Source organism: Fundulus heteroclitus, chromosome 15 (assembly GCF_011125445.2).
Source record: "Fundulus heteroclitus isolate FHET01 chromosome 15, MU-UCD_Fhet_4.1, whole genome shotgun sequence".
Lineage (NCBI taxonomy): Eukaryota > Metazoa > Chordata > Actinopteri > Cyprinodontiformes > Fundulidae > Fundulus > Fundulus heteroclitus.
In genome coordinates this window covers 781,428-801,896 of record NC_046375.1, presented here as the reverse complement: position 1 = coordinate 801,896, position 20,469 = coordinate 781,428, and the positions used below count along the sequence as shown (strand labels likewise).

At 40.0% G+C, this 20,469-nt stretch overlaps 1 protein-coding gene across 4 annotated transcripts in view; it reads right to left on the bottom strand.

Annotated features, from left to right (window-relative positions):
• Nucleotides 1-20,469, bottom strand: part of msra (methionine sulfoxide reductase A) — a 50,094-nt gene that overhangs the window by 21,410 nt on the left and 8,215 nt on the right. For 3 of the 4 annotated variants that reach the window (XM_036147185.1, XM_021308630.2, XM_012882562.3), the window contains exons 2-3: nucleotides 2,328-2,396; nucleotides 1,565-1,684 (exon numbers count right to left, since the gene is read on the bottom strand). In XM_036147185.1, coding sequence (XP_036003078.1) covers nucleotides 1,565-1,684; nucleotides 2,328-2,396 — 189 coding nt within the window. Of the gene's footprint in view, nucleotides 1-1,564; nucleotides 1,685-2,327; nucleotides 2,397-18,697; nucleotides 18,798-20,469 lie in introns of those variants that run through there. The other variant, XM_021308629.2, reaches the window with a different exon arrangement.

Sequence of the window (20,469 nt, the reverse complement as noted above, 5' to 3'; positions counted from 1 at the left end):
TTTGTGAGGTAAATATACCTCACCTCTGAGCTAACGGCGATAATAAACAAACATTTACTTGACTGTAATGTAAGAAAATGTATGGTGAACATTGTCAATAACTGAGGGACCAAAAAAAAAAAAAAAAAAAAAACAAGACTGCATATGAGAAAAGTAATGAACAGTGTGGGAGTGTTTTTAAATGTACAAACAGGTACTTATTCTCAAATCAGAGGAAAGATATGCAAATTTAATCATCACAAATTGGACCTAAGCTGAACTGACTGTAAATATTTAACCAACAGTGAATATTCAGTTGTTGTCTTTCCTGAATATGTGAGGGTGTGAGACGCACTTTGTTCAGCCAAGTGGCCCCTTTCAACCAAGATACAGAACTAATTAAAAACGCTCAATTAGGAGTTCAAACCTGCTAAACTGGCTAACGTGCATTAAAGGTAAAGTTGTGACAGAACATAAAGAACATGCAAACTACACTAATCTAGTCAGTGCAACAATAACTGTATAAATATGCACAAAACAAAGTGAAAAAACGAAGAAACTTCCTCGATTTGTCCGGAGACGGAACAACTCCCTAAACCTCTAAACTCTAAACCTGACTTTCCCTCTCTGCCAATAGCTCTCTAAAGCCGACAAGTCAAACCCATCAACCTATTTCTACAAGCATTTAACATGTATTTAAGTGCAGTTTTACACACATTTATACAAATTTTAGACAAAAACACCATCAGGAACAACTTAAGAAATAAACTTTAAATTAATAGTTCTGTCTTTAACCTTCAAACTGTGCATTAATACTGAATTGTAAGCAATTTATCAGCAGCTATGTTTACTCGGCGAGTTTTGGGGCAGATTTACCAAACCAGGCCAATTAGCTTTGCTCCAAAAGTTTACAAGGTCGGGTAACGTTGGTATCTAGGAGCAGTGTATATATATATATATATATATATATATATATATATATATTATATATATATATATATATATATATATATATATATATATATATATATATATATATATATATCCCAGTTTTGGTCCGTGAGGCAGACACCCTGTCTACTTTTATATAAATAAAATTGAATTGAATTGAATTAAGAATATATTAATCACCAACATATTCAAGCATGTATAAAGAATTTTTACCCTGGCATAATGAAATATAATCTATTACAAATTCAATCTTGTGAACGCAAATCTTTTTTTTTTCTTAAATTACATAGTTCCTTTCAGGTTTTTTTTTTATTTCTGATTTCTAAGCATTACCTAATAAAGGTAAACCTATAAACAAAATGGTCAAAATAAAACCGATTAAGAGAGTAACAGACAGGTGGTGATGCAAGGCTAATGATGGCTTCACTCTGTGCTGATGGACGGGAAGAATCACACACAGAAATAGTCCCAGCTCAGAGTGGTCAGGCATCAATAGCAGCCTTATCCATGGCCCGGTTTAATAGGGCCTGAGGGAAATGAGTCGCTCCTCTGTCTCTGTTCTGTCCTGTTTTCCACAGTTTATTAACTGTCAATAGAAAACACATGCGCGTGCGTGTTGGTATGCAGAGGCTACCTGTGCACACTTCCTCGTAAGTGGCGTTAGGTGTGTATCCCCCAGAGTAGCCAACTTGGGTGGAGTAAACTCCCTTTTGTGTCCAAAACTTCCTCTCTGCTCCCCAGAAACAGCCCATGCCTTAGAGAAACCAGAACAGAGACAGTATTAGTCTTGGCCATACAATTTCTGACATTATTAGAGCAATTTCTTTTTGCTCTTTTTAAAGAATGTAAGGTCAGTTATGACATAAGCTACAACAATGTAGGTCTTTCTCTACCTTAGACAGTTTAATTTAACAATTATTATGAGACTGCACCTAATCACTGCAAACATTTCTAGGTCAAAAGCACAAACAGTACATTTTTAAGAATTGTTCATCAACATTTTTCTATGTGAGCAATTACTGAGTATAATGCTTCACACTTTATTTCGATGTAAAGAGACATTTCTGATCAATCTCAATGATTGAGAGGGAAAAAAACAACCTTGTAGAGTCTTCTGTAGCCAATTAAATGGTCCTTGCTTTAAAAATAATTAGAAACTCAGTTTGGAAAGCTGAGTTGTTTTGCAAAGCCACAGACATTAGTCTGCTTAATGCACAACAAAGAACTACAAAATAGTGCAAGTCTAGTACACTCCAGTTAAATAATGTTATATTGTAGGCATAAGAAGGAACAAATGTTAGTACTTTAGTTTGATTTGTCCACATAAAGACACATTTTCGCTTGTAACCGTAGTTGTAAGTCAGCATGAATCGACTAGTGTGCATTTGGACACTTACCAAACATCACCATCTCTGTGCCCTCTGGGAAAGGTGGAACAGTCCTGTTTCCATTCACATCATGTTTGGCTGCATGGAAAGGGACAAAAATATGAAAGTTAATAACAGCAAAAACTACATTTTGGATGAACAATGAAATTGAAACAATCTAAGCTCTCTCACTTGTGGTTATTGTGGTTAAAAACTAAAATAAAACAGGCTGTATCCCAGCTAATTCAGTGTTTTAGTCTTTTACTCTGCTTATCAACATCAGGTTCATTTTTACACCAGCTGACAGAAAGCTACTGGTACTCTAACCTGGAGCCGCAGTGAAACAAAGACAGAATGTGTGAAAAGCCTCTATTTGAGGTGAAGGAAAGCTTCTGGGAATCTTATTAGAGCATATGTGCATCCTCTTTGAAACTCTTAGAGTTATTTTAAATAAATCTCTGGTAGCATCCGCCAACAGACTGAAAAAAAATAATAATCCTGTTTTTCAACAGGATAATTATTGAAACAAGCTAAGTCTGACTCTTTAATACAGAGGACCTGAGTTTGAATCCCGGATGTCAGGAGAGGCATCTATGCACCTCTGGATGCTAGATATAATAACTTGCTATGTTGAACCCTGAATAAGGGAGCAGCTGAAAGGACTCGGATTTCATAATGAGCCAAAAAAGTGAGGGCAAATCAACACAAAAAAAGGCCCATATGCGACAAAACCAACTTTCTTCAAAGTTTATCTCAGTCTCCTGCTACACCACTCTGGATATTTATATTTGAACTAATTCCTGCTTCTTATATTCCTGAACAACTACATGGTGTTATGGATTCCAATAAGAAATGCCGTACGTTTGGAACATAGGGCAAACAACGTTTTGATTGGTTGTTGGTCTCCATGAGCCCCTTTTGTGTAGATCTGGTGTGAAACAAAAAAATCAATACGTGGAAAAGCTCATCATCTCCAGTGTTAACGAGAGGGGGGGGGGGGGGGGGGGGGGGATTTGTGATGATGCAGAGCAGTTTATTTTTTATTCCAAAAGCCATTGGAGCCATGATACAGTGCATTCTGATTGGTTGTCCAATGAGTCAACCAGATAATAGTTTATCCTTTTATAATTGTATTATATGTAATATACTACTGCAAGACAGTAAAACAGATATCAGTATAGAGAAGAGTAAAAGGTTATAAGAGCCATGAATAGGTTCCTGTGGTTCGAACGCACATCAATTAACAAAATATACAAGTTTAGTTGACCATATTGCTCTCTTACTACACATGTTTCAAATATCTCATTATTTAAACGCTCATTTTCATCCTTACTGAGGATGTACATGTTTATTTATTGAAAATGCACAGTGAAACCCAGAATGCAGAACTAAATATGGAGAAGAAGAAAAAAAAAAAAAAACCTGAGCACATACGCACAGTGACCCACTTAAAGAGGGTTTGCAGATTTTCACAGCAGCTGCACTCACTCCAATCAGCGCAGAGCCAGAGATGCACGAGGACATATACGAGGCCACGCAGCCACCTGGCTTAGCTAGCACACATTAACGTCGGCTTGCTGGGGGCTCAGTGTGTGTGCAGATGGTTTGCTGTGGGGGAGGACGACGGATTAAAAGAAAACTGGAATGATGGGGGAGAATAAAAATGAAGCAAACATCTGGATCCCCAGCCTCATCCTTTATCCCCACGCACACATCCAGCGTCTTCATGCATAGATGCATAATTGTCACGAGGGCTGCATGCTGATGGACAAAAGCGAGAGAGCGGGTACTGCCAAGCAATCAGCAACACACACGCAGAGTGATAATCAGCTTGAATTTTGTGTTCTGCTCTCAGCATTCTCAAGTTGTGCAAGCACACATCCTGTGAATCGGAGTCAGTGAGTTTGTCTGATTACATGAGCAGCCGTTCGTCGCCAAGCCGAGCCGCAGCAGGATTCGGATGCTCTGTATTCTGCACGGGCAACTCTTCGGCACGCGTGTCTTCTTGGAGCTTGAGGGAGAACATTTCAGCCTCTCTGAGTTGATTCTTGACGTTTCTGAAGTCTTGCTTTGCCCAACAGCTGCCGTTCATTCGGAACAGCATCAGTACTCACATGTTAAATTCATGCTGGTTTTCTTTCTGAAAACGCCGTGCAGTAAATGCATATCTGAACATTATTCCGACCTTACAGTGAACCTTTTCTTGATCTAACCGGATGTGAAGCAAACCCTACATGACCAATATAGCGTTGCTGAAGTGCATCATTTTAATTTTTTCTAAAACCAATAGAAATTCTGAGCAGAAACCAACCAACCTAAACAGCTTTGGCGTATTTTCAGAGTATATTTTGACTCTATTATCACAATGACTTTGAAAAAGGGACATAAGGAAATTGCTTTAGATTTTCAAAAAAAGCACGAAGCGAATTGTTTGAAGTGATATTCTGTTTGAATAAACCTGAGCTCTCTCTACAATCTATCGTGCAACCCCCTGAAAGACTTTCTGTTCAACCCCAGAAGCAGCAAAAGACGGCAGAACAAAGTCAGCGATGCCCCAGTTTTCACAAGCTGAAACTCTTGCAGACAAGCTCCAAAACAAAAAACGCTCCTCGCCAAAGGATTTTTTTTTTGCTACAAAACTAATCAAATCGAAAAGCTACGAACACCGGCAGAAATGAAGGTTCATGAAAAACGCACACAGCAGGCGTTAGAAACTCTCAAATCTTAATGATTTTAAATGGAAATTTAAAATCCCGAGACAGATCCTCAGCCTCGTCTTTCCTCCCTCCTCCTCCTCCTCTCACATTATCCTCCGTCCATGTGTGTGTGTGTGTGTGTGTGTGTGTGTGTGTGTGTGTGTGTGTGTGTGTGTGCGTTGGTAATGGCTGCCTTCAGGGAACAGCAAAGGCATGTTCATTACAGGATGCAGGCACAAACACACACACACACACACACAGACACACACGCAGATAAACAATTTAAATGTAAATGTCAGTGGGAAAGAAAATAAGTCCAGACAGAATACTAATGAGTTTAAAAGCTTGCCGAATGTGTGACAGAAGAATCAAGAAACAACAAAGAAGCAGCAGATGATACAGATCTCCTGCCTGCTGCATCTGTCTTGCTGTGCGGCGAATGCACTTGTATGTCTCAAAATGTAAACACCTTCCTTAGATGAAAAAAATGTTATCACAAATGGGAGAACACACCTTCCGTTGTTTCAGTTTGTTGGAGGAAAAAAGAAAAGAAAAAAAAAACAGGTGACAGGCCGGTAAAAAGCTTCTATTATTTGAGTTTTAGGCCGTCTTTGCATATCTATTGTTTTTTTTCTGCACAAACAAAGCTATCGAGCATTTAAAGCGCTCAGCGCAGATTTAGTTTTTTTAATTTTGGGCATGCAGGTTTGGTCTGCACAGGTAATTTTATGCAGAGAGACAAACACGTCTGTATTCAAAATCACAGATCACAAGAATCTGCATATAGTGTAGGATAATCTAGTTCCAATTTGAGTGCCAAGTGTTATGGATTTTGAAACAGAGGTGAACCAAGTACGTCTACGTTGCAATTTAAAAAAAACGTCAGCTTTGGCAACAACCAGAGGGGATCCTTGTTTGGCTTTTCCTCTGTTTTAAAATGAGAAGTTGTCATTTCAACTTTATTCTAGGCAGTTAGATGTGAGCCGTAATCAGCTGCTACAGCCTGGCTGCTGGAGGCAATGCCAGAGTAATTTTAGCACATATGTAGTAGGCTGCTTTTAGAAATATCTGAATCGTGCCTCCCTGCTCCAATAACAACATGCGCCTTTTTTAATTTTTGGCAGAAGCAACATTAAGATTGGCAGAACAGATGAACCAAGCAGAAGGCCAGACCAAGAAATTCCTCGGAGAACAAGGTCACTTTTTTAACACAAAACAGTGTAGATTCAAGAACAAACCGCTCTAAAACATGTCCAGCAACACAAGGCTGAGAAGAGAATGTCAAATTTAAAATTGTTCTCACCACTTGCTGCCAATGTCGTCTCTCTTTTTATTTTTATTTTGCATGAGCTGCACTGACAGACCCTTTAAAACTCCACCAGAATTCAAACATTTTCAAGCAGCAATCCTAAGACATGTTGCATAAATTCCATTTGATCTTCCAGGAAATGCTTGCTTTTTATAAAAAATATTATGTGGGTTTGTTTTGTTTGTTTGTTTGTTCTGTTGTACAAAATCGCACAACCTGTTCTTATTCACTCGCTGAGGTCAAAATAGCGTTATGATTCAGATGTGTTTGGGTTCTGGTTTTCTTTTGTCTTTGTTATAGTTTATTTATGTTCTTGGGGTCTTGCCGTATGCTACTTCTGTGTAATTATTATTCCCTCACAGGTGTTGTCATATTTATTCATTCTCTGTGTTTATTTTCTTTGTTTATTTTTCTGGTCTGTTCTTTAAACTTTTGGGTTTATTTCCCTGCTGTTCCACATAATCCCCTGATTAATTCACCTGCATTCCATGTCATTCTCCACCCCTCCCTCAGTATTTAAAGCTATAGTTGGTAATACTGTTCAGAAACACTTTGTTAAAATGGGTAAAAATCGTCCTTCCATCCTAAAAGTAGTCAATACATTATGTGTTCACAAAAAGGAGGTTAAAAATTGTTCTCTATGGGAGCTGGATGCCTGTAAAAACTCTAACCAATCACTGCTCCTTGGTCCGAAGGGCATGGATTTGAGTTTTGTTCCTGCTCTCACCCCCCTCCGTCCCTCAAGTTCTGGGGGTATCACCTGATCTATTCGGGTTAGCGGTTAGCCATTCTTTGTAGCCGCTCTCACCGTAGACTTAGAAGATGGCTGAGAGTTACAAGAAGAGAACCGCATTCACGTTCATGAGGAGAAGAGGACGGCCTCAGTGGAAAGAAATAAGACCAGAATGGATTTGGGAGTTTTTTTTTTTTTTTCGTTTTTTTTTTACGCGATCCCCCTGAAGAGAGGAAGAGCAGGTAAGATGGTCTTGTGCATGCACAGTTATTCAAAAATGGACTTGGGAAAACTGGAAAAATCACCGACCCTAGTTTTAAGAGCTCTGGCTGACTTTGTTCTTTGCACATTCCTTCTGCTAGACTGTTATTTGTGCTGCACCTTACTTTTCCCCATTTTCTGCTTGTGTTTCCAGACCTGTTCTTCCTGCGATTCTCGTGCAAGTTCTCCTTAACTTCATGAATAAAGTATTCAGTAACTGGAGACCTGTTTCTGCACTTGGGTCCCTTACCGCAACACAATTAGAAGAAATTTAAAAGGTTGCGGCAGTAAAAATAAAGGAATATAAGAAGATTTTACATTTCACAGCTGACATATTTATCTATTTCCCATGCATCGTTTACATTGTTACATTGGTTTTCATCTCAACTGTTTACATAAATCGCTGCTGCATCTTTATCCTGAAAAATAGCGCAATCTACTGTGATTTCTAGAGTGATTCTTTTCAAGCTGTATGCAAACGAAATTTCGTTCTGTACGCACTTTGTGCATGCAAAATGACAATAAAGATTTCTATCTATCTATGTTGTTACTCTAACCGTAGAAAGCAGACTGCAGAAGGCTTTTGCTCCATGTTGTGTTCCTAAACTGATTTCAGCTGCAAGATCCCAGTTTGTGCTTGCAGCTAATTTGCTTTTATTTGGTTGTGAAGAGCAGGGAAAGAGCTTAGAAAGCGTTTCAGGACACTTCACATCAAACAGTAAGCCACTTCATTTTAGGTACAAAGTGTGTGTGTGTGTTTAGGACTAACTAGGATGCCTCCCAGTCTCTTTCTCAGCACCCTGAATCCTGTCACAATAATAAGCCTGATCACAGAGCAGGCCTTTATCCAGGGTGGCATCTGTACCACACACACACATAGACACTGTATTAGTGCTGCTCTATTTCAGCTCAGGCCTACACGTGTGTGTGTGTGTGTGTGTGTGTGTGTGTGTGTGTGTGTGTGTGTGTGTGTGTGTGTGTGTGTGTGTGTGTGTGTGTGTGTGTGTGTGTGTGTGTGTGTGTGTAAGTAAAGGCAGCTACGACAGCTCCAGAATCGGCCAATCAGGGCACGGTACACTCTGCTTTATCTCCGTGGCCCTTCATCACTTTTTAATTTTCCGTTGAGACGATAAAGATAACAAAAGACACATCTAAAATATGCAAGATAAGGAAACAGTAAATGGGTCAGCCTGGAAGTTGTTGTCGTAGGACAGGGCTGTCTTATTCAAATTCATCTGTATTCTAAACCTTAAAATTTCTTTTTAAAATGAATATCTGAAAAGACCAATGTGATGTCTGGTATTTCTGTTTAGCATTTAGGGAGGCACCATATAGTCTATGACATCTCTCCAGCTACAATCTTTCAGGGCTGTCACTATCTGTATTTCTTATGACACTCTGTATATCCTCTATCACATCAACCTTTTCTATAGTCTTCGTCTTCTCCTCTCTTTTGGCTCCATATTCCACTTTAGGACAAAAATGTCCACAGATTCATACCTAAGGGTGATTTAGAGAGACCAATTAACCTAACAGTCATGTTTTTGGACTGCGGGAGGAAGCCCGGGTACCCAGAGGGAGCCCATGCGTACAGAAAGACCCCAGGCTGGATTTGAACCCAGGACCTTCTTGATGCCAGCCAACAGTGCTACCAACAGCTCCACTGTGCAGACCGTATGCGACCTTTCCCTCCGTTTCACACGTCCAACCACCTCAGCCTCATCCTGTATTTAGAAAACGCCTCAATCTGTCATATTTACTATATGACAGGGACAGCTCTAAAATTACCGGCGTCTAATCCCGTTAATTTTAGTCACTCCCTACGAAAATACACGTTCAGCCCTGCTGCCTTCAGCTCTGCATCTGGTCTGTTTTGATAGCTCCACCGTCTCCAAACCAATCGTAATGCTCTTCTTCCATCTCGTAAGCCTTGCATTTTAACTCTTGAGGCTGTTTAGATTACCTCTGGCACTCATCCTTTAATTCACTGCCAACTGAAAGCAGGTATTTTAACTCATCCACTTACTGATTGGGTCAGATATTAAGGTATAAATGAAAGGGAATACTTCCTTAAACAGCTTGGTATACTTGGTCTTGACACCAGGTGGCTTCCTGGAAGTTTTTATTATAACTCAGAGAGCTCAACAACATAAAAACCAGCTAAACACGGACACAGTTTTATTGTAACATCTAAAAGAGGATGAGATATTTCCAACAGTAGGAGCAATGTCACAAATCCTTCGCCTATTAGAAACATCTTTATTGTGAAAGAGCTCCTGAGGTCAATACTACGGAGACTTAAAGGAACACTGGCACCAGCACAGCTGTGAATCTTTGTCATCCCGGCTACGCCGCTGAAGAGAAACCTGGGATTGTTCTTGTTCTCCTCGGTTAATGATGCGTCCTATAAGCTATCGCCCCATTCCATCAACACATGAGATGCTTTCTCTGCCCACTGCTGTGGATGGGTGACCTCAGGGACTTAAACTCATTCCAGTCCTCACAGCTTCACCTGTCTAACTCTTATTTACACAGATGTAATTTGCTTTTGCTGCCACTGACTTTCATTACCTTCTTTGCAGAGCCTTTCCCTCCCATCTGCTGCAGCTTTTCCACTCTCTACTTTTACTGTGCATCACAGTGTCATCTGCAAATATCGCCGTGCAGCTCATGATCTGCATGTCTAAAATATTATGCCCTTCTTTATGCATGCATGTAGATACTTTGCCAGACTTATGTATCTGCATCAGTATCGATTGTTGGTAAAAATCTGTTGGAATATTGTGCACCCCAGCTTTCACCAGCCTTTTCTTTTAGCGGCAGAAATTAATAAGAACGCAGCAGTAAAAAAGCCGGTTTAATTGCAAATCTTTCTTAAAATAAGTTCCTAATTAAAAGCAGACAGAGGTGGATAGGATGCAACATGTTTCTTCTCTCCAGGTCTAACCCAGTGATGCTGCTGTGACTCAGTTTCTCAATCCTGCAAAATACCACTCTGAACGTCTTATAATCGATCTCTAAACCTCTGACTAGAATATTAAAAAGATTAACACTGAAATACTTCATTAATTTCAAATAGCAAACATTTTTACTAGACAAGTGCTAATCTCAATTGTATTTTGTTTGTTTTTTTTCACTTAGATCTACACAAAAATAAAGATAAGGTTTTATTTTGCGAGTACCATTTATGTAAAAGCACCCTAAATGTTCACCTATGTATTATCTATTACACAGCTTTGGCTGGTAAAAAGGGAAAATGACAAGATTTAGCGCTATTAATATTCTAAAGATTTTAACATAATAGATTCCAGTCTTACATTTGGCCCAGTATAGATCTCCGGGAATAACTGGGTTACATTGAAAACGCTCAAATGGTATGTTATCCTTTGTTTTAGTCTCTACTCTAACAGGTTTTTATTCACCAGCACCCACTTACAAATAAAGCTCATTGTCTGAAGCTAAAAAAAATATTAATAAATTACTTCTAAAAGCCTGTACCATTGGTGCAGCGATTGGATACGCTCATCATCTCTGCTGCAAACAGAAGAACTGCTACAAAAATAACATCATTGATGAACAATGTCTCCCACCCCATGCATGAAGCTGTTGCAGAGCTGGAGAGCTTTTTCAGCGGCAGACTGCGTCATCCTAGGTGCACAAAGGAATGTTATCACAGATCCTTCTTCCCAGCAGCTGTTAGGACCACCAATGCTCCAAACAAAGTGTTTATATTTGCTATTTTTGCACAGTTTTTTTTATATTTTAAATTAATACAAGAAATAAATCTTTTTTCATTGCTGTAAAACAGGGGTTTTCTGTATAAATATACATACACGTTTAGCACATTTCTTAAAATCATCCTGCTCAGTTACAGACTTCTTACATTTTTATTTTAAAAACGCTTCTTTAACAAATAAAAGCTGTCCAGCATTTTTTCTTGTGCTGCTGCAAATCTGTCCTTACTACACATTCACCTTTTCTTGTTTTTTGCTTTTATGTTTTTGACTCTTGTGTATCTGCATGCTTCCATTTGCGTCTCACTTTGCTGCTGAGACACATGAATGTCCCTACTGAGGGACAAAAATGTTTTTTTTTTCCAGTTAGTAGGCTCTGGAGGCGCAGGTTGCAGATCCCTGGCTTAGGATCATTTAGGTTCTAATTGTTTGTCTATGACCGTAGATGTTTTGTCTGTTTTACCTTTACAATTTAGTTATAAAATATCAAGGTCAGATGCTGAGAGTTTTCAGCATATTCCTCAGTTTTTGAGTGATATCAACTATTTTAGAACTTATTTTTGTTATTAGTAACATGTAAAAGGTTTGGGATCGGTGCCGATGGGGTTCTTGACAGACTGCACAACATGAACTGGTCTCAGCTAAAAAATATTTAAAATTATTGGTCCATTTTGACCAAAGCAATGCTCTAATCGTCTGGGTCCATTTTTCTCGCTCTGCTGAATTCTCTTACTGTTCTCCAATTTGCATTGTTTGTTATTTCAGCTTTTAACTTTTTGTTCTCTGTCATTTTTCTCTTCATAGAAGGTACACCTGGTCTGGCGTTCTGTTAGCTGTGACATCATCCAGGGGAGACAGATCATACTCTATTACCATCTAACATAGAAAGTACTCCTGGGTCAATGTGAGCTTCTGTGCTTTCTGTGTCTCTGCTCTGTCTTCTCTAAGCCCCAGTGGGTCGAGGCAGATGAGCGTTCACACTGAGCCTGGTTCTGGTTCTGCTGGAGGTTCTCCTCCCTGTTAAAGGGGAGTTTTCCTCTCCACTGTCGCTTCATGCATGCTCAGTATGAGGGATTGCTGCAAAGCCATCAACAATGCAGACGACTGTCTGGAATTTGACTTGTAAAGTGCCTTGAGATGACGTGTTGTGAATTGGCGCTATTTAAATTAATTTGAACTGAACTGAACTTAATGCATATAAGCTTTTGTTAATAGGGTGAAGGTAAAATAATGTTTCATTCATTGTCCACAAGACAATAACTTTGAGCTGTTTGTCTCCAGGAATAAGTCCCTGAGTGATAAATGTGTAAATCAGAGTTGTCAGAGTATGCTCCTAAAGCAAGGACCTTTGCTGCGGTCCTCCTCCAGCTCATGGCTGCTTTTGATGTTCTTTGGTGCAACTTTTGCAATGGCAGGACGTGAAATGTTGGTGCAACGCCGTTCCTTACCTGTGGATGGATCTGGAGGCGCCTCATGAACCAGTTCAGTTTAGAAAGGCAGCTCAGTCCAGTTTACAGTAATCCTTGTGCTGTACTAACAGGTTTCAGCCTTGTAGATCTACGTCTTTGTCACCAAAACATCTCGGTTAGCGCAGTGACTTGAGACAGGCCCATCCCAGAAGAAGAGCTGAAACCTGTGCTGAATGTTCAGGAGTCTGTGTTCACCTTCCCAGCGGAGCTCCAGAGTTGACAGTGATAAATGAAGCACTGCAGTTAATGTCTGGCTAGGGGGAGATTGGGGAGTCTACACACACACACACACACACACACACACACACACACACACACACACACACACACACACACACACACACACACACACGTACGCACAATATTGTCTACACCGTGCTGCAATTAAATCTACAAAGTAACCCCCCCCCCCCCCCACCTTCTCCTCTGCCTGCGTCTCTCTCTGATTGCCTGGTTTCTCCATCTCTCTCCTGCTCCTCACTTTCCTCTCATCCTGCCTTTACACCCGCCTCCCTGTTATCCCTTTTTTTCCTCTCTCCTGCTCTCAATCTGAGCTTCTCATCAGCTGCTCTGATTGCTGTCTTTGTTTTTATTACGGCGCGTCATGACAGCCATCAGTGTTATCCTTATTGCTCCGTATCTAGCATCGCTCAGCGTTCGCCTGGGAGCGCACAGGAAAAACTCAAGGAAGTATTTTCTTTTTGACACAGTGGGACAAGAGTTGCAGCGAGCCAGTTTATGGGGAAATAACGCAGGCTAAATATTGAATTACAGCCGAACCAAGGAAATATTTATCACAGGAATTCAATTGTCACAAAAATGCACATGTTCTTTGGAGGTATTCATCTTCAGCTCGGCGATTTATGCAAATCGCTCAACCAGATGGCAATTAAAAAAAACATCAACACACAGACATGACAGGCTGGGCCTGCATAATGGAAACAAGGCAAGTTTCTAGCTGTTATTAACAAACATGAAGTCACCATCCTTTATATTTTATAACTACTATTGCTACATAAAAAAGCAGGTTTTCATACACATTGGTGGGTCTGGATCTATACAACGTCTTCCCTAGCGTACCCGCCAAGCTAGGCGTCATTTGTTTATTTGAAATCCTTCGACGTTTCAGAGCAACATCAAAGTTCCCGCCTGGGAGAAACCCTCCCGATGTAAATAAGCTAACGCGCTAACTGTTATTAGCTCGACGCACACTACTTTCAGGCTGCGCTCCTTCTTCAAGCTGCATGACCCAACAATCTTCACGCACACAACCACCTACCCACCCGCACACCTATCGCAACACCTACCGCCAGGATTATCCTATTTTATGCCACAACTACAACGCCAAGAGGTAAAGACAATTCCGCCTATAGTAATAGCCATCTGTACATATATTCATAGTACATGTAAATTCTGTTATAATAATCATCTGTATATTATGCTATTGTACATATCTGTAAAACTCCACCTGTATACTATCTTCGGTACATATACAATACTAGTTATCTATATATTATACTCATAGGACAAATCGATCAGTAAAATTCTGTCTATAATAGTATCCGTCTCTATATTTATTCAGTAAAAACCCATGTCCTGTACATATGGAACCACAGCTTATCCTGCACTTGCTGCTATTGCACTTCTGGTTAGACCTAAACTGCATTTCGTTGCCTTGTACCTGTACCTGTGTAATGACAATAAAGTTGAACCTAATCTAATCTAATCTTAAGACCTCGCCAATGGCCTCAAAGAAGAAACTATTGCTTCTCATCAATCCGAGGAGGGGTATAAGGCCATGTACACATGATTTACAGCCCAATAGTCCACAGGGAGACATAACCAGCTATAACATTGGACAGGACTATGTTCAGTGAAAACCAAGCACATCGATATCTCAAGCATGGTGGTGGCAGAATGATGATTTGGGCTTGTTTTGCAGGCACAGAATCTGTGCACCTTTGAGCCACTGAGTCGACATTGAACACCAAAGTTCAACGGCTGAAGACGGGTCATCAGCAGAACTAAGATCCAAGGCACAGCAGCAAATCTACAACAGAACGACTCAATGTGTTGCAATGGTTTAGTCCAAGTCCAGACCTAAAGCTAATTTAAATACTGTGATGGGAGGTTAAAGGAGCCGGAACGAATGCAAACCTCAATGAACCGATGCAACACTGGAAAAGAAAATGGGCCAAGATTCCCCAACAGTGACTGATAAGCCCAGACAGGAAGTTGCTGTTGCTACTGAATCATGAAGATATCAAAAAAATATTCACAACCAGCTCTTCCATTATGGTGTGCTTTTGCTTAAGAATTTGCTTTTATGAATGTGATCTGTGTGTTCGCAAAGTTGAAGTCAGATTTAAATATTCGGTTATATTCTGAGTTCCAGTATATTAATTTAACACATATCTTTTTTTTATAGACAATACAATAGCATACAACTACAATACAAACCGAGGTTTGGGTTAAACACAACTTATTTTATATCAAGAGATATTAAAGAGAATAAACTGGATTTTTTTATGGTGTCCTTGGAAATAAAACTTTTACTCTTTTATGCTATATTTAAAAAACATTGTATATTTCATATAAAGAATCTTTGTTAACATAATACATAGACAAGTCTTATTCCAGAAATTCAAATTATACTAGGAAAATGTCAGGGTCGGCCTTTTATCTGCGTTCACGTGTGGCCTCCACATGGCGGCCATTGTGATTATTTAAATTATTCAGACTAAGCTGAAGCCTTAACAGCAAATAACTGGGAGAAAAGGTTTTGTAATGCAAAAAAATGGCCCATGTGGAACTCACTCCTTACTTTTCATTAAGAAATAATAAGTATCTAATATTACACAGTGGAGCATTTGGCGGCACTATTACTGTGCAGCAAGAAGGTCCTGGGTTCAAATCCTGGCCCGGACTGAAGGACATTAGGATCTATTTTTCTCACTTTATCGAGTTCTACTGTTCTTCAATAATGCATTGCTAGTCATCGTTTCTGCTTATAACTTTTTGTTCTCCCTCTTTTTCTCTTCATAGTAGGTACACCTGGTCTGGCGTTCTGTTAACTGTGACATCATCCAGAGAAGACGGCTCACCCGCTATTACCATCTAATGTAGAACAGATTACTGGATCAATGTGTGCTTCTGTGCTTTTTTGTCTCTCTTGTTGTGTCTCTGCTCTGTCTTCTGTAACCCCAGTCGGTCGAGGCAGATGACCTTTCATACTGAGTCCGGTTCTGCTGGAGGTTTTCCTTCCCGCTAATGGGTGGTTTTTCTTCCCACTGTCGCTTCATGCTTGCTCAGTATGAGGGATTGCAGCAAAGCCATGTACAATGCAGACGACTGTCCCTGTGGCTCTACGCTTCCCCAGGAGTGAATGCTGCTTGTCGGGACTTTGAAGCAATCAACTGGTTTCCTTATATAGGAAATTTTTGACCAATCTGTATAATCTGACCCAATCTGTATAATATGATGGATTTTGACTTTGTAAAGTGCCTCGTGATGACATGTTTCATGAATTGGCGCTATATAAATAGAATTGAATTGAATTGAATAGATTCTTTCTTCATAGAGCTTGCATGTTCTCCCTGTGCATGCTTGGGTTCTTTCTGGGTACTCCGGCTTCCTCCCACAGTCCAAAAACATGACGGTTATGTTAATTGGTCTCTCCATATTGCCCTTAGGTGTGAGTCCATGGCTGTTTGTCCTGTGTGTCTCTGTGTTGCCCTAAGATGGACTGGCACCCCCCCCCCCCCCCGTCTCACCCAATGACCACTGGAGATTGGCACCAGACCCGCCCCTTTTTTTCTGTCCTTTTCTTCATCTTCCTTAAACCATAACTGACAGCTGTGAGTGTAGTTAGAGAGGAGGTGGGGGTTAATAAGCCTCTACAGGGCCTTTCTGCAATGTGCGCGTGTGTGTGTGTGTGTGTGTGTGTGTGTGTGTGTGTGTGTGTGTGTGTGTGTGTGTGTGTGTGTGTGTGTGTGTGCGCTTCCCTAAGGGTTCGACTCAATCGATTGCTCACAGCCATTAGTCGTGAGACAGTGTGCGGTGCAGAGAATCGGACTTAATGCACTTTGCACTGGCAGACTGATTGGACCCTTTCAGACCTCTATGTGTTATAGTAATGGCTTTTTGCATTCACACTTTCTGTAAGTGGATGCTGTGGAAAATGTTGACTGCTGCACCGAGACAGCGCTGTGATGCATGTGGAATATTTGACTACAGAGGCTGTAGCTCATACATGAAATGTGAATGTTTAGAGCAAAAAGAGGACCGAATCTCAACGGAACCAATAGATTTATCATATATTGAATAGCATCTATAAATTATAGGCAGTGTGAATGTTACTGTAATCCACATCATTATATATTTTTCTGGGAAAAGGTCATTTCTGTTGTGTTTTTTTTTTTTTTTTAATCTGTCAAAACTAGAGTTGCACAACATCTATTTCAGAACCAATAGCTTACAATGGTGCAAACAAAAGTATTAATCACAGAGATATTTGATCCTCTACTGAGTTTGGTTTACACAGACAGATGAGTAATACAGAGCATCTAATCTTTATGTTAGTTTAATTTTAATATACAGCAAAAGGGAAAAAAAACAATAATCCAGAACAAATGTATTAAACAATAGTTAATCCTTTTCACGTGTCACTGAGGCCTTGTTTCCACAACAACGCTCAATTGAAAACAAGATTGTTGTCCTGTTGCTGTTAACGCATCTACAGGACAACGTTTTAATTGCAATCTCCGCGTAGACGCCAACACTGGAACCTTTAAAACAGAGTAACTTCCCTGCCACACCACTAGTAGGCGCTATGTTCAAACGTACTAAACACGAAAACACCCAAAATGGTGCACTCTGGAACCCATTTAGAGATTTTCTGAGAAAAGGTAGACCAACAGTAGAAATGCAACAAAACATTTAAGTTTTCACCAAAAAACGTTGTGTGAACAGGGCCTAAATGAAATAAGTATAAGTTCTATAGCCTAAAATTTAAAAAAAATCTGTAACAGCTGCTCTACGTTTGAGTAAAATCTACTTATTAAGACAATTGTTCTGATTTGCAAAGCTTTCATTACTCTTAATCCATATATTTTTTTTAGAAAACGTTTTGAATGTTTGATCCCTACAGAATATGCAGCTGTTCTGGTCCTCACAGAAAGAGGCTTCCTGAAGACCTGAACATGACACTGCTCCGGTTTTTAAAAGTTAACTCGAGTCAAGCCTAAGAGTCACGATTTACTCCTGATCATATTTCAAATTAGCCACTGTTTTAGCTTTTTTAGACATTTTACCCTTGTTCACTTGTCTGTTTTGGTTTTATTGCAATTTTCATGTATTTATTGAATTATTTGTCATTTTGATTTACTAATATTTCTTTCCTTACATTTAGAGATATATCATTGTAATGTTTTATTTACTTTTATTTAGTGTTCCATTGCACATATTGGGGGAATTTCATTTCACCCCTAGACTCTGAATATTTCCTTGGCCCTTACTTTAATTAAAAAGGTTGCAATTAAAACATTGACCTATTTTTTTTATATATATACACAAAAGCAACGGGTTTTTGTCAAAAAATGTTGTGCATCATGTTGTCTGGTATTATGGCACCAGATATAAAACAGGGAAACAAGTTTAGCTTGTTTCTTTCATTACACATATGCAGACTTTATTTATTACTTTATTCATAAATTTAATATTTCAGTAACTTTTCATTCATTCTTGAATTTCCTTGTAGATACAAAATAGAAGATTTGTAGTTTCCACCATAAAAATTGTATTCATCTCTGTAATGCAATCAAAGATGCATTGTCCTTTGTTGCGCACTAACTTATATTTACATACATAATACCTCTTGTGAGAGTTTCTGATCCTTTTTGTTACTTTGCTTAGTTTTGTTTAAGATTTTATGAAAGATGTTACAGTATGTAGAATTCAGGTTCAGTTCAGATAATAAATTGCTTGTAAATACCTCACACAACTACACCTAAAATAAACCATTTCCTTAAAGGCAACATTGTCGGTTTCGGGCACTGATTGGCAATTTGAGTGTGCCTTCAGTTGAAGCATTGTTATTCCATCTCATCATGTGGAAAGTTTAGACCCAGGAAGACATTTGCAATATTTAAGATAAATGAAAAGATTATCTAAACGTTAAACACCTCAGAACCGACTGACCTTGCAGCCTGAGTCTTTTTTGCTTCTCTTCATCTTTTTCTTCCCCCTCTCCATCTGTGCCAATCTGCAGGATGTCCTCATCCATTATGCCGCTCACATTCACCCCTAAACACTTGTCATTTTTCCTGTCAAGGTTATCAGGGCAGCGTCGACAACAACAAACCGTGCTGATGAAATCTTGCACAAAGAGAGGCTCATTTGCCCACTAGAATCCATCTGTGTTGTTGTGGAAACGGCACTGATAAATGCAGACAGACTGAAGAAAGGAAGCAACAGCCTGATAAGATTGAAGATACTTAACATGTACTAGAAACGTGTCTGCCAGGACTGATTCAAATTGAGAGAACACCAGAAAAAAAATAAAAATAACTGAGCATCTGAATCGAGTCCTGACATTTAAGCAAATCATCGGATTCTCGCTAACAAGCGAATGTTTAGTGATATAAGCGGGTAAAACATATTAGGAAAGGGCATCAGCGACTATGATGCTGTATGTTTGACAGCTGTGTGCAGATGTGGCTGCTGTGGGCTGGCAGTGTGGAATCAGGAAAACATCTGGCTTCACCGAGCTGCTGCGCTCAGCTGCCACACTGTGAGCTGCCAGGAAAGTGATTTTTTTTTTAATTTTTCACGGCAAACTGCAGCGAAAACATTCCTGGATGTCTTGCGTATGAAGAAGATCCTCAAAGTACAGTCGATTACGCCAAAACAAGCTGCCCGCTGCCAACAAGTACGTCTGCTGATGACTCTTGCATCCAGATGTTCCAACATCTGGAGCAAACTGTGATGAAGGGGACAGCCACTTCTTCATTAGTCTTTAGTCCGTCTGTGTGTAAAGGTGGGGAAACTTTGCAGGCCAGGGTGACAAGTTACGTTGTCTCTCATTTCCCTGGCGTAGGAAGACAGAACGTTAAAGGAACGGCCATTTTACACGTTAGACACCGCAGTATTCGCTGTTTGGTCTCCTGTTAAAGGCCAGGCTGCCTCACATTTTGTGGTCATGTCTTAAAACATCTGCCTGTTGAGCGCACCGGCTCTCATATCTCGCCGCTGCAACAGCATCAATGCAACTGTGACAGAAATACTGCAGCAAATACCCAACTATCCCATTATTAACAGACACCTGGCATGTTCATCTGTGCATGTTGAAGGCTTGAGCTGGTGGCACCTGACCCGACCTTCCTTTTGATTAATTTGGCTAATAATTATCTGAATGCCTGGCGGCACACTTACAGAGCCCTGAGATGAAATTCTCATATAACCAGTAGATCCTTTAATTTGAAAGCAAAACTGTGAAGTCATGAAAAAGCGTTTTTTTGTCAGGTCGGGATGCAGAGCAGCAGTGAATTCCACACCACCGATCCTAATAAACGTGTATGCACTATTCACAACAGGAACACATCAAAAGCAGCGCGCTTACTTTATAAAAAGAAGGGACAGGACTTGATTTTTACAACGTTGTTTGCTCACGTTTACGCCCACACACCATCTTAACCAATAAGCTAGCATTCAAAGCAAGCTAGGACACGGTGCGGCGTCATGTCACTGTGACGTCTGTGGAGCCAACATGACAAGCACCTGATAGATCCAAGCACAGACCAGCATTGTGATCCCAGCAAGCTGGACTCTGGCGAGTTCTGGTAGCGCCGTCTGATGCGTTGGCAAAGCATCCTCTGTGTCTGACAGGTAGGTGACAGATTCTTCTCACCTGCCAGTGCCACCTTCATTTAAAGTCAATCACAGAAAAGACAGTGCCATCACACCCCTTTAAA